The 23,974-nt window shown below is 37.4% G+C and overlaps 1 protein-coding gene across 9 annotated transcripts in view; it reads left to right on the top strand.

Moving 5' to 3' along the window:
- rgs12b (regulator of G protein signaling 12b) overlaps positions 1-23,974 on the top strand; it is an 89,457-nt gene that overhangs the window by 9,992 nt on the left and 55,491 nt on the right. For 6 of the 9 annotated variants that reach the window (XR_012389181.1, XM_073920558.1, XM_005160017.5 and 3 more), the window contains 1 exon segment: positions 9,627-9,737. Coding sequence is in view for 7 of the 9 variants with exons in the window: in XM_073920558.1 (XP_073776659.1) it covers positions 9,627-9,737 (111 nt within the window). In the remaining 2 variants the exon portion in view is untranslated. 9 annotated transcript variants of the gene reach the window in all.

Here is a 23,974-nt window from a genome sequence, read left to right as displayed (position 1 = left end):
ATCTCAACCTCACAGCCTGACACAACTGCACCTTAGCAAGAGAAAAAGAAACAAAAGCAAGAGTAAAGTACAAATAGGACACTAATAGAGTCAATAAATCAATATGTACAAATATGATGTGTAACAATACAAAATAATAATAATAAAAGAGCAAAGTGTGGTACTTTAATGTACTATTCACTCTTCGGTGATGTAAAAATGAGCTTTAGGCTGTGCTGATGTCAGTATGGTCATATGAGCCTCTATTTTTTCCCTCTCTGTCTCTTTATTAGTCTTTTGAAGTATATAAATAAAAATCAACTTCCTTGAAATCATCTCCCAAGAAGTGCACACAAAAAGGGTCAGCCTGTTGGGTTGTTCTTCAAAACCAGTTTCAGTAGCTTTTTACGCTTCTCATCCTAACATTTAGTTTAGTTTCGCAATGTTTCTTTAGGTTAGTACACAATGTGACTCTATTGCTGTGGAAAAATCTGAAGTGATTAAATGGTAGTCAGTCATGTTTGACTTCCCCAATTCCTGTGTGATGGGATGTTTAATGACACCCAATAGGGGTGTAGTATCCCACACACCCAGGTCTAGACATGTGGTGATAATCAAAAAATGAATAAATTCTAATTTTATTAGTCGCATGCACAGTACAATATGCAGTGAAATGCTTATAGAAACACCCAAGACCTTAAAAAACAAAATTTTGTACTAAAAACAATACTGATATCGTGGGTGCTTCAAATAATCATTTATTGTTTAGAGTGCATTTTAAGAGGGACGACACTGTGGCTCAGTGGTTAGCACTGTCGCCTCGCAGAAAGAACTTTGCTGGTTCGTCTCAGCCTGGTCAGTTGGCTCTTCTGTGTGGAGTTTGCATGTTCTCCCTAAGTTGGCTTGGGTTTCCTTGGGGTGCTTGTGTTATACATGCAGTTAAGACATGCGGTATAGGTGAACTGATTAAACTAAATTGGCTGTAGTGTGTGTGTGTGTGTGTGTGTGTGTGTGTGTGTGTGTGTGTTTGTTTGTGTTTGTTTGTGTGTGTGTGTGTGTGTGTTTGTGTGTGTGTGTGTTTGTGTGTGTTTGTGTGTGTGTTTGTGTGTGTGTGTGTGTGTGTGTGTGTGTGTGTGTGTGTGTGTGTGTGTGTGTGAGGGTGTATGGGTGTTTCCAAGTACTGAGTGTCCACTATAGTGTCCACAGTCATATTGAGGTGATATAGAGACAATAAGTCTCTCGTTTTTTAATCTCCTGATGTTAAAATAAGATCCAAATCCCCCCTATTTTGCGGCCCACAGCAAAGTGATGTAGGAGTGCTTTTTCCCAACCCACCAGATTAATTGACAGCCGCTTATAACCATGTCTTTGTAGTAACACGTATAATCATATCAACAAGACAAAACATGTGCAAAGCAACCAGGATTAAAAGATCTGTTCAGCGCTCTGTGATCATCAATCATCATCAAATGTGATCAAGAATGAGTTTTACAAGCTTAAATCGTTATTAATGCAGTGCAAGCTTTTAATAAATTACAGGAATTTTTCCGTCTTAATTACCACAGCCGCATTTCAGGACAATTATAAAAGAAGACGCTTCAATCCCGGATTGTGAAAGTTAAATCCAGTTAATTTTGTAAATTAAAATAACAGATATCCACACAGCAGTGGATATTAACATGTGTCCTGTCACATTTGCAAAACAGGGTAAAGTTAAATGTGCGCTGTGTGTGCGTGTCTGCTGTGTGTGTGTCTGCTGTGTGTGCGTGCATGAACTTTGTAACAACATTATGTAATCAAAACAACAAATACATCAAATGATCATTGGTAAAGTTCTTACTGTAGCATTTCTCACACACATTATGTGAGATCTGCTTCATGTCTGTCACTGTGCTGTTTATCTTACATTAACACTGAGATTAAGGCATACTCTGACAGGTACGTGGGAACGGTGGGCGGGGAGAACCAGCATTAAAGGCACAGGCAACAAAAACAGTTACATTGTGTACAAAGCAGAAAGTTCTAATGATCGAAAGATAATAAATAACCTGATGAGGGTTTTGAGCTGAAATTTTAGAGACACCTTCTGGAGACATAAAAGGCTTATCTTAAATCTTGTAAAAGGGGTAAAATAGGTGCATTATAGTGCCTCATAAAATCATAGTTTTTATCTGATTACAAGCTGCAATCATTTTATTTTTACATGTTTAGGGTCATTAACTAGTAAAATTCAGCTGTATTTTTGTTTTTATACTTTAAGAATAAGTTGTATTTTAAACTAACATTAAAATAGTTACTATAATACATTTATTACAATATAAATGCCTTTTTTACAGTGTAAAACGATTAAAAACATTCATGTCTCCTCCTGAAACTAGGTTTAATTCATGGATTTATAGTTTGATCTCTGGGTGGATGTGTTTTTATAGAAGTTATCTTTTTTCATAATTGCCTTCATTCTTGTTTCAGACATGATTGAGTGTCTGTCTTTCTGTTGAACAAAAAAGATATTTGAAGAATGTTGAAAAGCAGTTCTCCCTGCATTCACGTGGGTTTCCTTAGGGTGCTCCGGTTTCCCCCAAAGTCCAAAGACACGCGGTACTGGTGAATTGGGTAGGCTAAATTGTCCGTAGTGTATGAGTGTGTATGGATGTTTCCCAGAGATGGGTGGCGGCTGGAAGGGCATCCGCTGTGTAAAAACATATGCTGGATAAGTTGGCAGTTCATTCCACTGTGGCGATCCCGGATTAATAAAGGGACTAAGCTGAAAAGAAGATGAATGAATGAATGTTGAAAAGCAGCAGTCGTTGACTTCCATACATTTTTTTTGTTCTAAAGTCAAGGGCTTTTGGTTTCACAATATCATTGTGTGTGTGTTCAACAGACGACAGAAATTCAAACAGATTTGGAACCACTTAAAGGTTAGTAAATGATGAAGCATTTGTTTTATAATTGGGCTATCGCAAATTCTAGTAGCCTGAAGTTATTGTTTTTTCAGTCGGGCTACCAAAATCTACACTTTGCCCGGCAGGCTATCTAGATAACCCGTCTGGCACTATGTAGATAGATTTTGGTAACTCGACTGAAAAAATAATAGCCCCTATGACTTTTGCGAGCTGTAAGCTCAGTTTGTTTTCTCCTGATTCTGTGAGGTTTCATTATTTTGTATGCGAGTCATTTGAGTGTGTGTGTGTGTTTGTGATCGTAGTATTTTCCCATAGTTGCCTTGAAAATAATTTTTTGAGTATGTGTGATTGAGTGACATTGCACAAATGTCCTTTCGTTTCATTGAAAAATCACTGTTTACTCTCTTTCAAGTCATTCCAAACCTGTTTGACGTACTTCCTTCTGCAAAAGAAGGCATTTTGAAGAATGTTGGTAATCAGTGTTGGTGAACATTAAATAAATGTTTTGATGTATGCTCCAAACCTATATGATTGTCTTTCTTGTAAGACACATTAAAGAACCGTAGAAAAAGCATGTTTTGTGTTGCACTGAAGAAATAAATAGTCAGTAAAAGTCTGTAATGAATGACATTAGCAACTGATGACAGAGTTTTCCTCTTTGGTTAACCTATGCCTTTAAAGGGTGACACATGTGCACAGCTGCTGTACGTACTCCTCTGGACCTCATGTGCATGTAGTCACTTGTGTTGGCATATTTGCTTGTGTGTGTGTGTCCATGTGTGTGTTAGCACTTGTTGTGTCATAATGATGAGGCTGAACACACAGAGTTCTCTGCGTTTCTAGGCAACACAGGAGACCATTTGATTATGCCACTCTTGTCATCCGCACAATCAGCCTCTAAACTTTAGCCTATGAAAATGATCCCTCTATCAGTCTGTCTCTCCGTTTGACTGTCTGGCGGATAGTTCTCCTACAGTATTTTTTGCGGTTGTCCTTCTGTTTAACTGTGTCGTGTTATTATTAGGCCTTCTTTGATCATAAACTGTGACATATTTGTTTATGGGTAATGCTGATGTGGGAATTTAGAGAATTTTATTGGAGAAAAAATGTAGAGGTCGATGGTTTGTTTGAGTACAATTATTTTATAACTGGCGGACAAATAACTTTCTCTATTAGACTGTGTATTACACTCACTTGCCACTTTATCATGTACACATTACTAGTCCTGGGTTGGATGTCTTTTGGATTTTCAGAGCTGCCTTAATCCTTTGTGGCATAGATTCAGCAAGGTATTGGAATTATTCCTCAGAGATTTTGGTCCATATTGACATAATATCATCACGCAGTTGCTGCAGATTTGTTGACTGCATATCTGTGATGCGAATCTCCTGTTTCACCACATTCCAAAGGTGCTCTATTGGATTGAGATGTGGTGACTGTAGAGGCCATTTGAGTACAGTGAACCCATTGTCATGTTTAAGAAACCAGTCTGAGATGATTCACGCTTTATGACATGGCGCATTATCCTGTTGGAAGTAGCCATCAGAAAATGGGTATGTGGTCATAAAGGGATGGACATGGTCAGCAACAATACTCAAGTAGGCTGTGGTGTTAACACGATGCTCAATTGGTACTAATCAGCCCAAAGTCTGACAAGAAAATATCCCTTACACCAGGGTTTTTCAAAGTCTAAGACAGTGGGCCTCCCTTTTAACACAACTTATCCATTGGCGCCCCCCTCCTCCCAAACACGCACGCACGCACACACACACACACACACGCACACACACACACACACACACACACACACACACACACACACACACACACACACACACACACACACACACACACATACACACACACACACACACACACACACACACATATACATATATATATATATATATATATATATATATATATATATATATATAAAGACACAGACAGATGTCAGACTGTTAACTCACTTTTATCATCATTTGCATGAAAGTGCAATTATTTACAGAGTAATAACAAGTATTTTAATATAACGTTTTTAAAACTAGGATGATTGTTTTGGTTTAGACGGTAGTCTCCGTGAGGAGCTGCCGTCACTGTTATTAATAAATCATTTTAAAACTGCGTCGGTTCTCCGCCTCCTTCTTCCCGGCGGCCAAAGGGCCGTGAACTTCATTACAGCTTTGAATCGGGGGGGTCTCAGAAACCGACCCATTGTATTAGCAGGCATATACCTGTATTGGCGGGCTTACCAAACAGAAGCGAATTCACAGCTATGGCCTTCTGGGTAAAAAAGGGTTTCTTATATTTGACGTATTATTTTTTTTTTGCTTTGTTTAATTAAAACGTTTAAATATATATATATATATATATATATATATATATATATATATATATATATATATATATATATATATATATATATATATATATATAAAGACACAGACAGATGTCAGACTGTTAACTCACTTTTATCATCATTTGCTTGAAAGTGCAATTATTTACAGAGTAATAACAAGTATTTTAATTTAAGGTTTTAAAACTAGGATGATGGTTCAATATGAATAGAACAGATCCAAGAACTGTCCACCCTAGTCAAAACAGTTGAAGTTTAGTGGGTCACATGCTGTCATTAGCCAAAATATCTTGACAAACCACACATAAAGGTCGTGGTTCATCAGCTGGTCCTGTCCACGTAAATCCTAAACTCAAATACTGATCATCATATCGTCGTCTTTTGGGTTTAAGCCCTGAACTTGAAGGCTTTTGTGGCGAGGGGGCGTGGCCGAGAGCCGTGGGAACGGAGTAAGGCCACCGCGTAAGTGGATACACCTGCGGTGCGCACCTGCCTCGGATCCCACGGAAGGAGCTCTGGATCATAAAAGGAGGAACGAGGGCAGAGGAAGCCGAGAGAGGACTGGGCCCGGACATATTTTACTTTTGCTTTCAGTTTGACGGCAGTCTCCGTGAGGAGCTGCCGTCCGTTTGTTTTGGTTTAGCTGTTATTAATAAATCATTTTAAAACTGCGTCGGTTCTCCGCCTCCTTCTTCCCGGCGGCCAAAGGACCGTGAACTTCATTACAGCTTTGAATCGGGGGGTCTCAGAAACCGACCCATTGTATTAGCAGGCATATACCTGTATTGGCGGGCTTGCCAAACAGAAGCGAATTCACAGCTATGGCCTTCTGGGTAAAAAAGGGTTTCTTATATTTGACGTATTATTTTTTTTTTGCTTTGTTTAATTAAAACGTTTAAATATAATAAAAAATACATATAATAATTAAACTTAATAATTATATTTTTATTATATTATATTTTTTTCCGCGCCTCCCCTGACATGCTCTGGCGCCCCCCAGGGGAGGCGCGCCTCACACTTTGAAAACCCCTGCCTTACACCATTACACCACCACCACCAGCCTGAACTGTTGATTCAAGGCTGGAAGGATCCATGCTTTCATGTTGTTGATGCCAAATTCTGACCCTACCATCCGAATGTCTGAGAAGAAATGGAGACTCATCAGACCAGACAAAAATTTTCCAGTCTTCTATTGTCTAATTTTAGTGAGTCTGTGCAAATTGTTGTCTCAGTTTCCTGTTCTTAGCTGACAGGGGTGGCGCCTGATGTGGTCTTCTGCTGCTGTAGCCCATCTGCCTCAAGGTTCGACATGTGCTTTTAGAGATGCTCTTCTGCATACCTCGGTTGTAACGAGTAGTTATTTGAGTTACTGCTGCCTTTCTTTCAGCTCCTATCAGTCTGGCCACTCCTCTCTGACCTCTGGCATCAAAACTGCCGTTCACTGGATATTTTCTCTTTTTGGCACCATTCTCTGTAAACCCTAGAGCAGAGTTGTCGAACTCAATTCCTGGAGGGGCGCAGCCCTGCACAGTTTAGTTCCAACCCTGCTTCAAAACACTTACCTGGTGGTTTCAAACAAGCCTGAAGGACTCAATTAGATTGAACAGGTGTGTTTAATTAGGGTTGGAACTAAACTGTGCAGGGCTGCGGCCCTCCAGGAATTGAGTTTGACATCCCTGCCCTAGAAATTGTTGTGCATGAATATTCCAGTAGATCAGCAGTTTCTGAAATACTCAGGCCAGCCTGTCTGGCACCAACAACCATGCCAAATTCAAAGTTACTTAATTCCCCTTTCCTCCCCATTCTGAAGCTCGATTTGAACTGCAGCAGATCGTCTTGACCATGTCTATATGCCTAAATGCATCGCATGCCTGCCATGTGATTGGCTGATTAGAAATTTGCGTTGACGAGCAGTTAGAGAGTTATACCTAATAAAGTGGCAGGTGAGTGTATGTAAACTTACAATTTTAGTTTTTTGTGAATTTTGTGTTTTCTATTTATTTACGATTGTGAATTGCATTATTCAACTCAATTAATTTTTATGTAAGCGCTTTTACAATGTAGATTGTGTCAAAGCAGCTTAACATAGAAGTCCTATTACATTGGAATTCTAGTAAATTGAAAATGTGTTAGTCCAGTTTTCAGAGTTTAACTTCAGTTCAAGGTGGTTTAAATTTCACTGCTGGAAGTCCAAACACTGAAGAGCAAATCCCTCAGCTCCACAAATCCCAAACCAAGCAAACCAGTGGTGAGGAAGAAACTTAAGCAATTGACAAAAGTGAAGGAGAAAATCCTTAAGAGAAGCCAGGCTCAGTTCAGCACGACCATTTCTCCTCTGGCCAAACTTCTTATGCAGAGCTGGGACCTAGGGACCTTGATCTCTGCTCTGTCCAAATTTTCATTTTGAAAATTCAACTCTACAGTTTAACAAAGTGACTTTTATTGACATTTTAGTAGTCAATAATATAATAGTTAATAATATAAATCGTAATTAATAATATAATGTATCAGAAATAATACACAGAAAATTAAGTCTGTAAAATAACAGAATATATTCTGAAAGTTTATTACAAGCTTTTTGTAGTGTAATATACAACACCAACTCAGACAAAATAGCACTTTAAACTATTAATAATGTTAACAAAAGTCACTTTTTCAAACTTTTTAAGGTTAAAATTTTTTTGAAGATTATGATTCTATAATGTAATTCAAAACGTAAATTATGAAAATTACAACAACAAAAAAACATGAATCGCACAATACTGAAATACTGCCAATTTACTATTTTGTTAGTGTACATAGTAAAATGAGCAAAAAAATCCTGCAAACATTTAGGAATAAAAAATTAAAGTGAAGATTAAAAATCTATTGGGACAAATAATTGCATTACTTTTACTTTTACTTTACGTTTACTTTTTTGTTTTATTAGAAAATGCTGTGTTGCTAAATTTAAATATTAATAACCTTAGGAAACCGTCCTTTATAACCACTTTAGAAACAAAAGGTACATCAGAAGATAAACCTTCACATGATTAATTTTTACACACACACCCAAACGCTCTTTTCCCCAAGGGAGTGAGAAAACTCTTTGTCTATTCATGTGATCCTTTGCTTTCACCAAACATCCCCCTATAATGAAATCAAACAGTCAGAGCATTTCAAACAAACGTTGTGGTCCTTTTCAAGAGTATAGAGAAGCAGACAAAGCTCTCATCACTTGTATTCCTCAAGAGACCGTTTTGGTAGATAGACACTGTGATACCATTATAAGCTGGAATTCAGCCTGACCTCCAGAGACTTTTACATGTGTTTAGCAGAACTAATGAAGAGGTTTGATGAATGATCTTACAAGAGAATCATTATCTGTAAAAGTGGTAGATTATATGAACATTTGCATTATTAATTTTACTCATAAAAAAAAACGATGGTCACTTTATTTTAATGCACAATTCATGTCATTAACAAATCATTAACTAAGACTTTTAACTTAATAAACTACTATTTGGCTGCTTATTAATGGTAAGGTGGTAGTTGGGTTTAGGTATTGGGTAGGATTAGGGATGTAAAATAGGATCACACTTTATAAGTGCTAATAAACAGTTAATATCTTAATAATAGGCATGTAATAAGCAGTAATAAATTACCAAAATTATATGGTAAATGTAATAATAAATATATTCTTGTCAGCCACTTTAAACATTATAAATAGTTTGAACATTAACACTGTAATGTGCTTACATATTAAAAATGTGTAATATGAAAATGTGCTTTTAAACATTTTAATTTAAACATTTAGGCTTATTTAACCTGTAAGCACATACAAACTATTTATAATGTTTGAAGTGGCTGACAAGAATATTTATAAGTTTATATTTATAGAATGTATAAGAATATTTAAAGTGGCTGACAATAATAAATTATCTTATTAGGAATAAATCTGGCTCGTTTTTTAACTGTGCAGAGCTGTAACTGATTAATTAGACCTAATACGCTATTGTATTTCAATGCTGTTCATTGTGGTGGTACTTGAAGAGAAAATTTTTTTTCTGAGGTTGTACTTGGTGTAAAAAGTTTGATAATTACTGCCGTAGACAATATTGTATGTACAGCTATATTATGTGCAAAATGAAATAGAAAGTAGTGTTTATATGTGTATAGAAAATGTTTAAACTCTGAATATCATTCACAGACCTTTTATTTTCAGCGTATTTGTGTGTGTGTACAGTCTTGTGATGCAATGAGACTTGGTAAATTTTGACATGTAATACGCCTTGCGTTAGTAGTAGTAGTAGTTGTTGTATTTTACCACCTACATTGTAAAAACTCCAATGGTTAAAATGGTTCTGTTTAGTTTGCTAATTTCTTTCCTGTTTTTCCCCACATAGGGTGGAAGGTTCAAAGGGATCACTATGGGCTTTCCTCAGCGTTCCTCTGGCCGACGATCTTTTGGACGTTCCAAGCGTCTTAGCATGGCTCGCTCACTTGATGACCTTGAGGTGAGCTTTTTCAAATGCTTTTCTCTTTCTACCACCTCCCCCTGACCACAACCCCAAAAAAAATCCAGCCATAGGCCTCCTTCTCACTTCTAAAACTTCCCAGCATTCCGATCCTATCACTCTGAGGGTTGGGAATGATTACATAAAGAATGAGTGACCTACGCAATACTTCAGAGACAGGAGACAGGCATGCACATTGAAACAAACAATTACAATCAACCCTCAGGAAAACAAAGTTTAGTGGTCTTACTTTATGAAATGAAAGCTGTATGAATATACAATGAGAATGAGAGGGTATTCCAGTGTATTAATGGCTCTGGTCACACTCACACACGTGAGTTTAAATTTAGACCCAGCAGTCAAAGAGATAGAGTGCATCTGAGTGTCATGTGACGTGCACACGAGCGTGGTGACGGCAGATTGCCATGGCAACGGAGGAGACGGTGAAACGTGGACGGTGTAATTTTCAGATGGAAGAGCTGGAGGGCATGAAAAATCTGACAGCACGTCACACCTCAGTCTGGCCTGATCGCCAGCATGCCAATGGTGCTTCTTGGTGTATATTGCTTTTTTTTGTGTAATTAGAGGCTAAATTTGGAACGTTAAAGCTAAAGTGTGTTATTTTTCTGACATTTTCTCCGGTTCTAGATTAATTTGCGGAGACAACTTTAAGAAAGCCATTTTTTATGTTGATTGACGTGTGATTATGGATATGTGGTGCTGTGAAAATATTGGTTGTTATGCTGGAGTATCCTGACCTGCTTCATTTTATTTTTATTTTGTATCAGTCTTGCTCGAATAATGATAGTGACATTGTATGTGTAATAATAATACTAATAATAATAATAATAATTCCTTACATTTATATAGCGCTTTTCTAGATAATCAAATCGCTTTACATTTTGGTGGGGCCATATTGTGCCAGACCACACACCACACACCAGCTGATTAATGTCTCGTCTCAGCCATAAGGCAGCGTTCACTGAGCAGTATAGAGTCCCCTTCACTATACTGGGGCATTAGGACCCACAGAGACCGCAGGTTGAGCGCCCGCTGCTGGTGTCACTAACACCACTTCCGCCAGCAACCAAGCTTTCCCTTGTGGTCTCTCATCCAGGTATTGACCGGGTGCAGCCCTGCTTAGCTTCAGTGGGGGACCATGTGAGAGTTGCAGAGAGCTCGCTGCCGGCCAGCTAGCAGTGTACTTTCTGTGTATTCGTGGGGCACACTACAGCTTCTAATCTTGAGTAAACATCAGTGTGAGGTTAAATCTCACAAGTGATCCATTATCGGAAGCACAGCCATGATTGTGCTCGCTAAAGCACACATTGCTATTAACACTTCTTGATTGTGTAGCAGAAGAAGCGTTATCTTGTATGCCCTTAATGAGGTGCTTATGAAGACTTTCTTGGTATAGTACAATGATTGATTTCTGTAAAGTGTTTGCTCTTTGCCCATCAAAGATATATACATTAGATGTCGCCTACTCTGTTGTTGTCTAGGAATGCGTCAATAGAGCCGCCATTTTAGTACAGGGTAGCGCTCCTTAGAAATGAATGTGGGACCAAGCTGCAGTGGAGGATTGTTCGAAAATTTAAATTTAATTTAATCACTTTCTACATCGATGGATAAGTGATCGCACAGGCATTCCTGACAAAAAGCTTGTGTTTGTGTGTATGGAAATGTACCATCCACCCTCCCTGTAAAATTTGATCTAATCATGTGCTGAAATACACCTCCTTTCCTGCTTTCACTTTTCTGACTGAGGGGGGAAGTGATTCGTTTGTGAATGAATCTCCATTATGAACGACTCGCTTATTTAGCAGGCAATAATACAAGTTTCTGGCACCGCAGCATATTTCTTTTGCATTGTTTGCTGATTTTATTCAACAAAACTTGCGTAAGCCGAGTGTTTAGTGTGAGTTGTTGCTACTTTTTTTCTTATGGTGAATGCAGTAAGTGACTATTATCATCAATAATGTTACCTTTTTAGCACAAAAGTTCAGAACACACAAAAACGTAAAAAACGTAATCTTACCTATAAAACGTTTTCCCTTTGTGCTTTGTTTTCTTTGCACTAAAGTCCAGCATCTTCATGTAATAACACTGTCTTGACTAGTGCGGTTGAATGACACTTGTCCTGGGAGCACTGTACAAATATGGCAGCGCTATTGACGCATGCTCAAGGTCCCTATGCGATTTCTAGTGTATATATCTATGTATGCTCATAATTATGAGTATTTAACTTTGGCACTTATCATATGAACTTCATCATTGACTACGTTTACATGGACATTTGAAATCGCATGATTTGCCTTAATCTGAATAAGACAATAATATGAGTAAGGTGTTTACACGAGTTGCTTTTTGAATGTTCCTTTATATAATCCTGTTTTAAATGTTATAGCACATAATTCGATTAGCGTAATTTCGTCACTATGCTATACAAATTTCTTTTGGAGTTTCATGTAATTTTTGGTGTTTCATTTTTAATTTGTCAACTTTAACTGCAGTTAGGTATTTTTTACTTTCGTTCAGGAAATACTTTCGCCCCCCATGATAAATGAGGTATTGGATGCGAGGAACTGCTTAAAGAGTGTTGTTTTATCTAAATTTGATACAGCACCCCATATGGGAAAAAAACCTTTGCATTTCACAATGTATGTATCTGTGGTCTTTCTCTGACTTGGTAGGTACAGAGAATAGTGTCAAACAGCTGTGTGTGTATAGACTGTCCTGTCACAAAATGCGGCAAAAATCCTACAAGATGGTAATTGTTTGATTGCAGTGTTTACATGTCTGTACTGCACTCCAATAATATGATTAAAATTGGCATACTCCACATGTCTTAATTCCATTTCTGTTTAGTTCGATTATGACCTTAATCAGATTAAAATAATTAAAAATTGCTGTTACGTGGTAAACTCTTAATCAGAGTATTGTCTTAATCATATTAAAATTGGATTATAGGTGTCCATGTAAACGTAGTCGTTGTGACTATGGTAAAAAGGGGATTATTGAGCATTCTGTTTTATGTTCTGTTGTTTTGTGTTCTGACATCATGTTCTGTTTTTGGTTTTAGCTGTCTTTAGTCTTTGTTGTGTTCGCTTTTCAGTTGAACTGCGAACACAGCACAGACCAAATCAAATCTAAATGGACTGAAACCTGTTTAAGTGGTCTTGGTCTGCTTGTTGGAATTGCGTTGTTTACTCTTATTCAAATGACTTGCACTAACAGAGCGGTTGCAACAGAGTTTTAATCAATCCAAATTCGCCAGCTGTGCACGGTCCCTATATCATGGAGCTTGAGAAGTGGCTGACAATAAAACAGCCCCAAAACATCAACAGGCAACAGAGCTAGATTAATGCCAAAGTCTTGGCTTTAGTTTCAGGGAAGAAATATTTATAGTAAATGCAACTGGCGGATGTTTTTGTCCAAAGCCCAGTACATTCAGTTAGTTTTTTTTTCTTCATTATTTTATAAGTGCATGTATTTTCTTGGAACTGAATCAATGTTTTGTTGGATTTTGGTTGCCATACCTAACAAATAAATGTCAGTAATTGGCATCAATATGACGTTGGTGTTAGATGTTGGCTCGACGTTGGATTTTGGTCACTTTGCAACACTAAAATGCTAAATATCCAAATATCAATATCATTTCACGCCATTATTGGACATTAAAATAACATTGTGCTTAGACGCTGACTAGACGTTTAATTTTGGTCACCTGACATGACAACCTAAATCTAACCTGATATAAGTGTCTTATGACGTTGTGTGCCTGCTGAGCAATAACTAAATGCACTACAGAATTTTACATTTACACACATTAACGTTTAATTTTACATTTACATTTACACACATTTACTGCATAATACTCACTACTTTTGAAAGGTCTACTTTTTACTCTACTTTGAGTAATTTTTGCACAGATACTTTTACTGTACTTGCACTACATTTTAGTCAAGTAGTGGTACTATGTTATGGTAATGGTTTAAAAAACGTGTTAAGTGTATCCTATTCTATTCTAAATAAATAAATCTAATCAAATTTATTAAAATTAAGATTTTTAGAGCAGGAAAACTGATATAAACTCATAATATTTTGTAACTTGCATAAGCATTTACAGTTGAAGTCAGAATTATTAGCCCCCCTTTTATTTTATTATTATTATTTTTTTAAATATATCCCATATGATGTTTAACAGAGCAAGGAAATTTTCACAGTATGTCTGTTAATATTTTTTCTTTTGAAGAAAGTCTTATTTATTTCATTTCGGCTACAATAAAAGCAGTTTCAGATTTTTTAAAACACCATTTTAAAGGCAAAGTTGTTACCCTCTTTAAGCAATTTTTTCGAAAGTCTACAGAACAAACCACTGTTATACAGTACAATAACTTGCCTAACTACCCTAACCTGCCTAGTTAACCTCACCTAGTTAAGCCTTTAAATGTCACTTTAAGCTGTATAGAAGTATCTTGAAAAATATCTAGTAAAATATTATTTACTGTCATCTCGGCAAATATAAAATAAATCAGTTATTAGAAATGAGTTATTAAAACTATTATGTTTAGAAATGTGTTTAAAAAAATATCTCCGTTAAACAGAAATTGAAAAAATAAATAAAAAAACAGAGGGGCTAATAATTCTGACTTCAACTGTTGAGAAGAATGAGAACATCCTTGCTGTATATGGTGGATGGGAATGAATGAAAAAAAGACTAATGACATCACCCCAAGTCATCTTTGACTCATTATAAAGCTAAAAATTAATTTCCTTTCTAATCATTCATGTAACACCAGACATGTGTATATTCCGAGTTCACTTCCTGTGTTTACAAAGTCAGTCAGTCTCTGGAGTGACATCCAGTTCAAATGATCCTTCTAAAATGAGCTCGCATTTAAAAATAAATTGCATTCGTGACTTTCAACGATAGTCACGATCAGATTTGAATGGGGAGGTGGAATTTGTTGGCTCACTGAGCAAACTGAAGGCTCGAAAGGCTGGCATGATGTCACCCAGTTGTCCGTGGGCACTAAGAGAAATGCCATCTCACCGGGTAAACACTCGCTGACGAGATAACTGCATAGCTCGCTTTCTCTTACAAGATAGGCCAGCCAGAGGGAACGCAAGAGTGTGTGTACTGGAGAAGCCGGTAATTAGTGCCTTTCCTGATGTTGTTTGTGTATGTTCATCTCTGAGCTTCAGAGTGTGTGTCACAGCATTTAAGGACAGTATTCAATTAGCATGTAATTTAAGAGTGTGTATGCACGTTCATGCCTCACTGCAGAGAGTGTGTGAGAGTCCCTGCTAACGAGAAGAATGCCGCTCAATGCTCATTAGTACACACACACACTCTCACACTAATTACGGTGCTGCTTCACAAAGCGAGCTCTGTTCACACACAAGTGCCGCCACCGTGCATATGTGCAGCGCTGAGAAAAAAGACGAAGCCACCGGAAGACAAGGCAAAAAGAAAGAGACTTCAGAAAAAAGAATAGAAGCGGGAGGGGGAAATATAAAACAGTCAGATCTGCAGCAATATCAAACTCTCAGTCTTAACTATCAAGACTCTTGTTAGCATTAGAACAGCACAGATGACGGTTAAGAGCTTCAGACTGTTGTTTTCTCTCTCCTTCACCCAATGCAACCCGCTTTTTGCAATAAGACCAGTGTTTTGTTTTTCAGGCCCTAACTAGAGGAAGAGATTCTTTCTTTTATCTTATCGTGCCCGATCAACAGTGTGACTGTCCCGTTAGAGTGGGCACAGAGACTTATTTTCATCGACTGGTTAAAGAGAAAGGGTTTGATCATGAGATCAACAATAAACAAGGGCAAAGGAGCTACAGCTTTCTGAGATCAGTCACTCATTGACCTGTCTTCTGTAATACTGGAGGTTTTCTTCTTTAAAGGTCTACTGAAGAGCCTTGAAATACGAAGTCTTAGGGTGCTTTCACACCCGTGAATCGATTTAGTTGTTCCGAAACAGAGATTACAAATGTTACATTGTTGCTCGTTGCTCTTGGAGCGGTTCGCTTTCACACTGCATAGTTTCTAATAGGACCAAAAGAGCTAAAACAAGTCACGTGTGAGTAAACTCTCCTCACATTGGTCAGAGTGTCAGGGTTTATTTTGCAGCGTCCCGCTCAGCTGTCAGGAGAGGTGGTGATTGACAAGGTGCGCGAGATTGCAACGTGTCTGAGGAGAGATGCGGTGGGGAGGGGTGAGAAGGGTGCGCGACGATGCCTATTTGAGGACCGTGAGGGAGACGCGAGATTACTGGGAGATCATCACTCGTTTGCGGGCATCCGGAGAACTTCGCGAAACTTCCCGCCCTAATCATAATTCTCTCTTCATATAGCCGTATGCCTATTACATATCCATAAAACACTGTGATATAACCGCGCTCGGATAAGATCGCTTTCTCACTGCAATCGAACCGCTCCATGGTTAGTTTCAATTGAGCCGAGACCATCTTACTCAGGCGGTCTCGGAGTGATTACTTTGGCACGGAACAGAGCGCAATTGCCCTGTTCACATATGCTGAACGAACCGCGCTAACTGGGCAAACGAGACAGGTTCCGAAACAAAAGTGTAGGTGTGAAAGCACCCTTATTCATTTGTTGAAGTAACTGCTAGTGAAACTTCAAGAAAGAGCAGAACATTCAGCTCTTGCCCTTTAAAAGCCAGTGGTGTTTTATTTGTATAACTTTTTTTGACAGAGCCAGAGTTTGGTAAAGCTGCATTTGATAGCTTGTGACAGACACAGTGAGTGTTGAACAGTTTCTCCACTTTCCTGCATATTATAATAATCTCGTGTAGAATTCAAATTTGATTGATTCTTTTAGGGCCCTTTCATACACCTGGCGCAATAAGGCGCAATACGTGTTTGGTGCGATTTGTTGTATTTTCAGATCAGTGCAACTCGGATTTTCACATTTGCACCAGGTTGTTTAAATAGCAAATCCATTAGCGGAACTTTGTGAACTGATGGGTGTGATGGTCTATAAAGGATCTATTCTGAATCACACGAGAGTCTTGAGAATATTCCATCATACATGAAGTCAGGCATGTGTGAAAATAATCATGAACAACTTCGATTGTCTCTTGACGGGTAAATCATCACATGGTTAGACGGTATTCATAGAACTGTAGAACTGTGGAGGACGAAAAAATTATTCTGAAATAATTTTGTGTTGTGCACCATTAAGCTTAAATAAATATTAGTGAGACAGTAATTACTAAATAAATATTACTAAAGACTTTTTAGTTGAGAAGTGTAGTCAACGTAAATGATTAGAAAGCAAGGTACAACTCTTATTAAGGATGCCACCCAGAAAGCAAAGATTCTCTCTCAACGCTCTGTCTTGTGACTGCCTGATTTAGAAGAAACAAACACCAAACACACACACAGACTGCCTGAAGTCCCTGAGGCAACAGGCGGCACATACATTCTGCTGCACGTACATCATATCAGTCAATACTTCTGGCTGATTTATCACAGTGATGATTCTACTTTGCTGCTGGGTCTAAAAAAACAGACCCTGCAGATGCTTAAACTCCTCTTACAGAGAGTGAAAAGTTGAGACTTGTTGAAGAATGTAGATCTTCATACCATGTTTGTTTCAATAGTGCCTGTCAAACAAAACACATTGGTAACACTTTATAAAAGAGTTTCATTTGATACCAGTTCAGTCAGCATGTAGACAATATTTTTATTTTGATGATCCACTTTAGCCATTCTGCTGATTTTTTCAGCTACATGTCAACTAACCCTGACACTCCTAATAATCTTCTAATATTCTAATGAGAGTTAGTTAACATGTCAATGCAAAATTACTTTCTTCCATCAAAACATTCTTCAAAACATTCTACATTCTTACCATCAAAAAGGGTAACCAAAGTTAACAATGAACAGTACTTTGACAGCATCTTATTTATTTATCAATACTGTACTTTTTTTAAATCAAATGTTGTATCTGTTTGCAAAAAAATGCACTAAATTGGCCATTATGTATTAACAGTGAGTATGCATAACCCTGTATATGTCGAAAATGTTTTGGTTGGTCATTTGACTCACCGTTAATCATTTTAAACTGTTGTGTATTGTATTTATGTGGGGTATATGTATAGATATTTAAACACTTCATATATACTCTATATATTTACTAAATATATAAATATATCAGAAATGTATTGTGTGGTCATTTGCCCTACAGTTAATTGTTTTAAACTGTTGTGTATGTAAATAAATAAATATATATATATATATATATATATATATATATATATATATATATATATATATATATACACACACACACACACACACACACACACACACACACACACACACACACACACACACACACACACACATATGTGCGTGCGTGCCTGTGTGTATGTGTGTGAGGTATTTGTATACAGTTGAAACCAGAAGTTTACTCTATAAAAAGGAACATAACAATTTTTTAAAAATGTCTGATGGTAAATCATACTAAACGTTTACTATTTTTAGGCCTGGTAGAATTAACTTACTGATTTATGTTTGCTAAATGCCAGAATAATGAGAGACTCTATTTTTATATATATATAATTTTTTATTTAGAATTTCTGTACAGTCAAAAGTTTACATAAATTTCCTTGGTATTTTTAGCTTTGCTTTTAAACTGTATAACTTTAGTCAAAAGTTTTGGGTTTCCTTCCACAAGCTTCTCACAATAGTTTGAAGGAGTTTTAGCCCATTCTTCCTGATAGAATTGGTGTAACTGAGTCAGATTTGTAGGCTGTCTTCTCGCACAAGCTTTTTCAAATTTGCCCACAAATATTCTATAGGGTTGAAGTCAGGGCTTTGTGATGGCCACTCCAAAACATTCACTCTTTTGTCCTTAAAGCACATTTTAGCTAATTTGGCAGGATGCTTAGGGTCATGGCCTGTTTGGAAGACCTACTTGTGGCCAAGTTTTGATTTCCTGGCTGATGTTTTAAGATTTTGCTTCAGTATTTCTACATAATGTTCTTTCTTCATGATGCCATCTATGCTGTGAAGTGGACCAGTCCCTCCTGCAGCAAAACATCCCCACAACACGATGCTGCCGCCCCCATACTTCACAGTTGGGATGGTGTTCCTAACAATTTAAGCTCTCCCTTTAGTCCTCCAAATGTAACACTGGTCACTATGACAAAACAGTTCCATCTTAGTTTCATCAGACCACAGTACATGTCTCCAAAAATTATAATTATTCCCAGTGTAATTTAGCAAATTGTAATCTGCCTTTTTTGTTGATTTTCCTATGTTTTCCAAAAGGAAGCAGTGTGTTTGAGGTTTTCCTTAAATACTATTCTACAGTTGTGCTTCCAATTAACTCAAATGTTGTCAATTAGCCAATCAGAAACTTCCAAAACCTTGACACCATCATCTGAGCTTTTTCAGAAGCATGATAATATTATCGTATGTAAACTTGACTTTCAAGAAAAGTTATAACAATTGCTCAAAAAGGCGAGGCAGTGACGCAGTAGGTAGTGCTGTCACCTCACAGCAAGAATGTCGCTGGTTCGAACCTCGGCTTAGTTGGCGTTTCTGTGTGGAGTTTGCATGTTCTCCCTGCCTTTGCGTGGGTTTCCTCCGGGTGCTCCGTAAAAACTTACTGGATAAGTTGGCGGTTCATTCTGCTGTGGCGACCCCGGATTGGTGAAGGGACTAAGCTGGCAAGAAAATGAATGAATGAATGAATTTCTCAAAAAATATCTCTCTCATTATTTTGCTATTAAGCATAACAGAAACAAATTTGATAATCCTAACTTACCTAAAAGAGAAAAAGTTTAGTCACATTAACATCTGACTTTTTTTAAATGGTTATGTGCCTTTTATACAGTGTATGTTAACTTCTGGTTTCAACTGTACACTTTATATGTACTGTATATATCAAAAATATTTTGTGTGGTCATTTGGCCCACTGTTAATCCTTTTAATTTGTTGTGATTACAATTTTGAGCAACTTAATTGTGATTTCCATATTGGAGCCGCCCTACTGCAAATGCTGTCAAATCTGTTGCTCACTTGACATTTAACACTCAATAATTTAAACGAGAGGGATCTTATTCTAAAGTGTTACCATCAAATCCATTGAAGGCACTGAAGCAACCATTATCAATGTTGCCGATACTTTTTTGTATACTCCAACTGCGGTTATACACATTCAGAAATAAACACATGTCAGGAAGCTTTATTGTTCAAACACACACACTCACACACAGACACACATTCATTCTGCTTCTTTCACGCTCCCTTCTTTAAGCAGATGCTGTGCTCCAGGCATACTAAGTAGGTGACACAACACATTGTGTAAATAACATGAAGAATCCCACTGTGAAGCACTTACATTGCAGTGCGTGTGTGTGTGGCGGTTTCTCACGCCTCTGTGAAGTATATGAGTGTGAACGCACACGCACACGCACACACACACACACACACACACACACACACACACACTCTCACTCACTCCCACTTGCGAGCGTGTCTCTGCATCTTTGTCGGTGAGCCCTGGGCTCTGTGGGCGGAATAGGAATTACAGCGGAGTGGGTGGAAAGACAGAGAGGGAGAGAGAGAGAGAGAGAGAGAGAGAGAGAGAAATGGGGAGAGCGAGAGAGAGAGAGAATCAAACAACACAAGACGCAGAGATAGTGACAGGGACAGACTGTGAACACAGACTCCCTGCATGCCGTATTGGACACAGCCAGTGGATGGATGTGTTTACAGAGCGTGGAGTCATTTAACGCTCGACTGTGGAGTCTAACACTGCCTTACATGGAGCCAACTTTGAGCGTCAATCCTGATGGAGTGAGTACCTGTAAACGCACATTTATTAGGACTAATGGGCTTGTTTGGTCTGTCTGGTCGGGTTGTGTTTAGAGGCAGAGTGTTTTTGGTGAGCTGGGGGGCTGAGGATGCACAGACAGTTTTAAAGTGTCTTCATTTTTCAGATACTTATAAGTGATCATTAGGCACTCTTTTGAATTTAAAGCCGCTTGTACTTGTGTGATCTTGCTTTGGAATGTAGGTCTGTGTTTGTTGCAACCTCCGTTTAGTTTAAAAACTGCAGATGGATGGGTTGTCAAGTGAATTTGCATTTGGGAGCACTTGTTTAATGCTTGTTTCATTGATAGATTTTGTGTTGTGTGCATTTTTTAAGTATCTTAAGTGTGTGCTAAAATTAGCTATAGGAAATATATTTGTGTGTGTAATTATATAATTTACCTTTTATGGTTTGATCACGAATCATCCTGCATATTATAATCATGTGACCTGATTTGTCCAATCGGGTGTTATTGAATTCTTACGAGCTCCTGATGAAAGATGTCTTTATATGTTATTGTTTTTTTGGAATTGTCTTCCAGCATCGTTTGAGGGTTTTTTATGGATGTTCAGATGTCAGCTGTGAATTTTAAAGCAGCTTTGTATTCACTCTGTTGCGTGAGAGTGTTTTAATGATGAAATTGTGCAGGCTTTAACAAAACAAACATTTTATATGAACCTGCTGTTTGTTTGTATAAAGATACACACTAAGTGAAATGTTTCTTATGGACAATATAAAGGAGGAAGTTCATAGAGGAAGTTATGTGAAACATACACTTTGGGAACTTGTTCATTTTACTCATTCTGATTGGTAGTTCTGTGTTTGTTTGATTTTTAAGTCTGGGGAAAGACTGCGTTGTTTTTTCTTTGAAAGTGAATTGTTGTACCTGAATACATAGAATAAAAGTTCTTGTTTTCTTTCTTTAATACTTTAAAATAAAATAATAAATTACTCTCAATTTAAAATCAGTTTGGAATATGCAAGCATTTTATTTGTAAAACTGTTATTTAATAAATAAACAAATAAGTATTATATTTGTTTATTGCATATAAGAGTGCGTGTATCAATGACTGTAAAAATTTGGATGAAATGTGTATTGGATGAAGATACAGCAGAGGGCAGTATTGAGACAAAGTTAGAGTTTGAATTTGATGAGGAAATCTACTGATGGAAAGAGGGCCAACTGTCATCAGGTCTTTTTTCCTTTCTATAAACTTTACAATAAGAAAATAATGCATTTTTTATGTAATGTAATGTTGAACAGTATCACCCTGATCCATGAATTGTCAGGCTATTTATCTCCCTTAGACACTTTTCATTTTCATTTTTCTTTTATAGTGTTGGTCAGACATTTAATTCATTTTATGTTGGGCTGAACGAGTGAGTTTAGCTTTTAAACAAGTGATAATTGGAAACAGAACACTAATTTTAAAGGATCTAAAGTGTTAGTTCTCCTTTAAATAATAATAATAAATATGCTGGTTATTTGCTTAACCTCATGCCATCTGTGATGTGGGGTACTTTTCTCTAGTCGAACAAAATGACCATAACTTTGACTGAAACTAGGATTCTTATTGATTCCCAAAATGCAAGTCTACAGCTACTGTGCCGATAGATTCTAATGGTATGGTTACCTTAGACAAAAATATCACGGTTTTGGTATTGTGCTTACTGCTCTAAAATATGTTGTTTTTTTTAAATGTCTGGGTAAAAAACAAGAACTTTTTTCTCCTTTGAACACAATGGCTGTGTCTAAAATTGCATACTTCCATATTATATAGCATGCTAAAACAGTATGCAAGCTGAGTAGTATGTCTAAATACCTTGATGGTTATCGACCTATGCCTAACTGGCACTTTCAATAACAAAAACCATACAGACAAAACAGATGCCTGTCACTTAAGTGTCTTATGAGGCCAAATGATCAGTCTGTGCATCCGACTGAACATCATTTGCATATCTGTTTTTTATAAATATATGTTCTTCCTTCCCATTGTAAACAAACAGCGTCAACTCGCATGTAAGTTTGGTCAGGAGTTTGCACTGGGTCATTCTGCTTCATGATACCTCGATGTATCATCACAATCTCTAATGTTTCGTATTAAAACCTCGATAAAACACCCACACAATCCTGTTCATAAATTGCCCACAATTCCCATCTTTATTAAACCTTTGACAAGTATAATCACAGTGGACATGTGTTTGACCAGGGAAAACAGTACCATTTAACAGATTTTGTTATTAACATTTTCATATGTCAAAGAGACCCTATTATGCATTATAAAAGGTCATATTTTGGTTTTGGGGGTTTCCAATAAAAAGTTAATATGCATGCAAGTCAAAAAACACATTCATTGTCTTATAATATATATTTGTTTTTACCTAATTATCCCAGCAACTCCCATATGATTCATTCATTTGTTCCCAAACCGCTCCTTATCACGATGCTAAGCTTCGCTGATTGGTCCAATGACCGAGTCTATTGTGATTGGTCACCTGCGTTCAGCGTGAGACAGTGAGAAAAGTCCACCATGGCTAATCAAAATTGATAAAGTAGTCAGAGTGTATGTGTGAACCGAATGCAAAAGTGCATTAAAGCAGTTAAACACCAGCATATTGCTCTATTCTAAACCATGACACGCATTCAGTGTTAATCCACACAGTGTCAAAAGCTGAACTATTTTGAAACTTGACCACCACACGTGTGTAGGAACGACTGACGCTGGCCATAGCATTGACAAATGGCAGAGAATTGTGAGCTCACAAACACATTTAAATCTGTAAACAAAGAGGCACGCGTCACGTTTTTTTACGTGGTTTTAGACACTATATGAGAATATAAAGAGTTAACCAGATACAGTACAAGCCACGTGGAGCGGTTAGAAGTAACAAAACACATGGCCATTTTAATCACACTTAAATTACTTACACTTATGAAATGGAGGAAGGAACTGTGTACTTAAAAGTACCTGTCAAGCTCTGAGAAAGTACCATACATCAATAGTCTTTTCTGATCCTTCCTTTAACAAACGGTCGACGAATCTCCCATTGTAAGCATGTAGAAGCACTCGTTAGAAAAATGACGGGAACACAGCACAAGGCTGGGTCTATAATGCTGAGGTATTTTTGCAAAAAATAAACTTCAACCACTGACTCTACACAGCCTCATTTTATGGGTAGGAAAAATAACACTTACCTTCCCTCACACTTCAGAGCACAGTGTCTTCACGACATAATTCAATCTGAAACTGCCACAGTCTTTGTCTTCTTCTTTTTGATTTTATTTTTTGCAACAAATGGGCGGGGCTTGAGTTCCGTATCGACATCATGGCAACATCGCTAAAGGATGATCGTTTATAAGAACCCATAATAGGGACTCTT

This window comes from Danio rerio, chromosome 1, assembly GCF_049306965.1.
Source record: "Danio rerio strain Tuebingen ecotype United States chromosome 1, GRCz12tu, whole genome shotgun sequence".
NCBI lineage: Eukaryota > Metazoa > Chordata > Actinopteri > Cypriniformes > Danionidae > Danio > Danio rerio.
The sequence above is the reverse complement of the archived record's forward strand: the minus strand, read 5'-3'. Positions and strand labels throughout refer to the sequence as shown.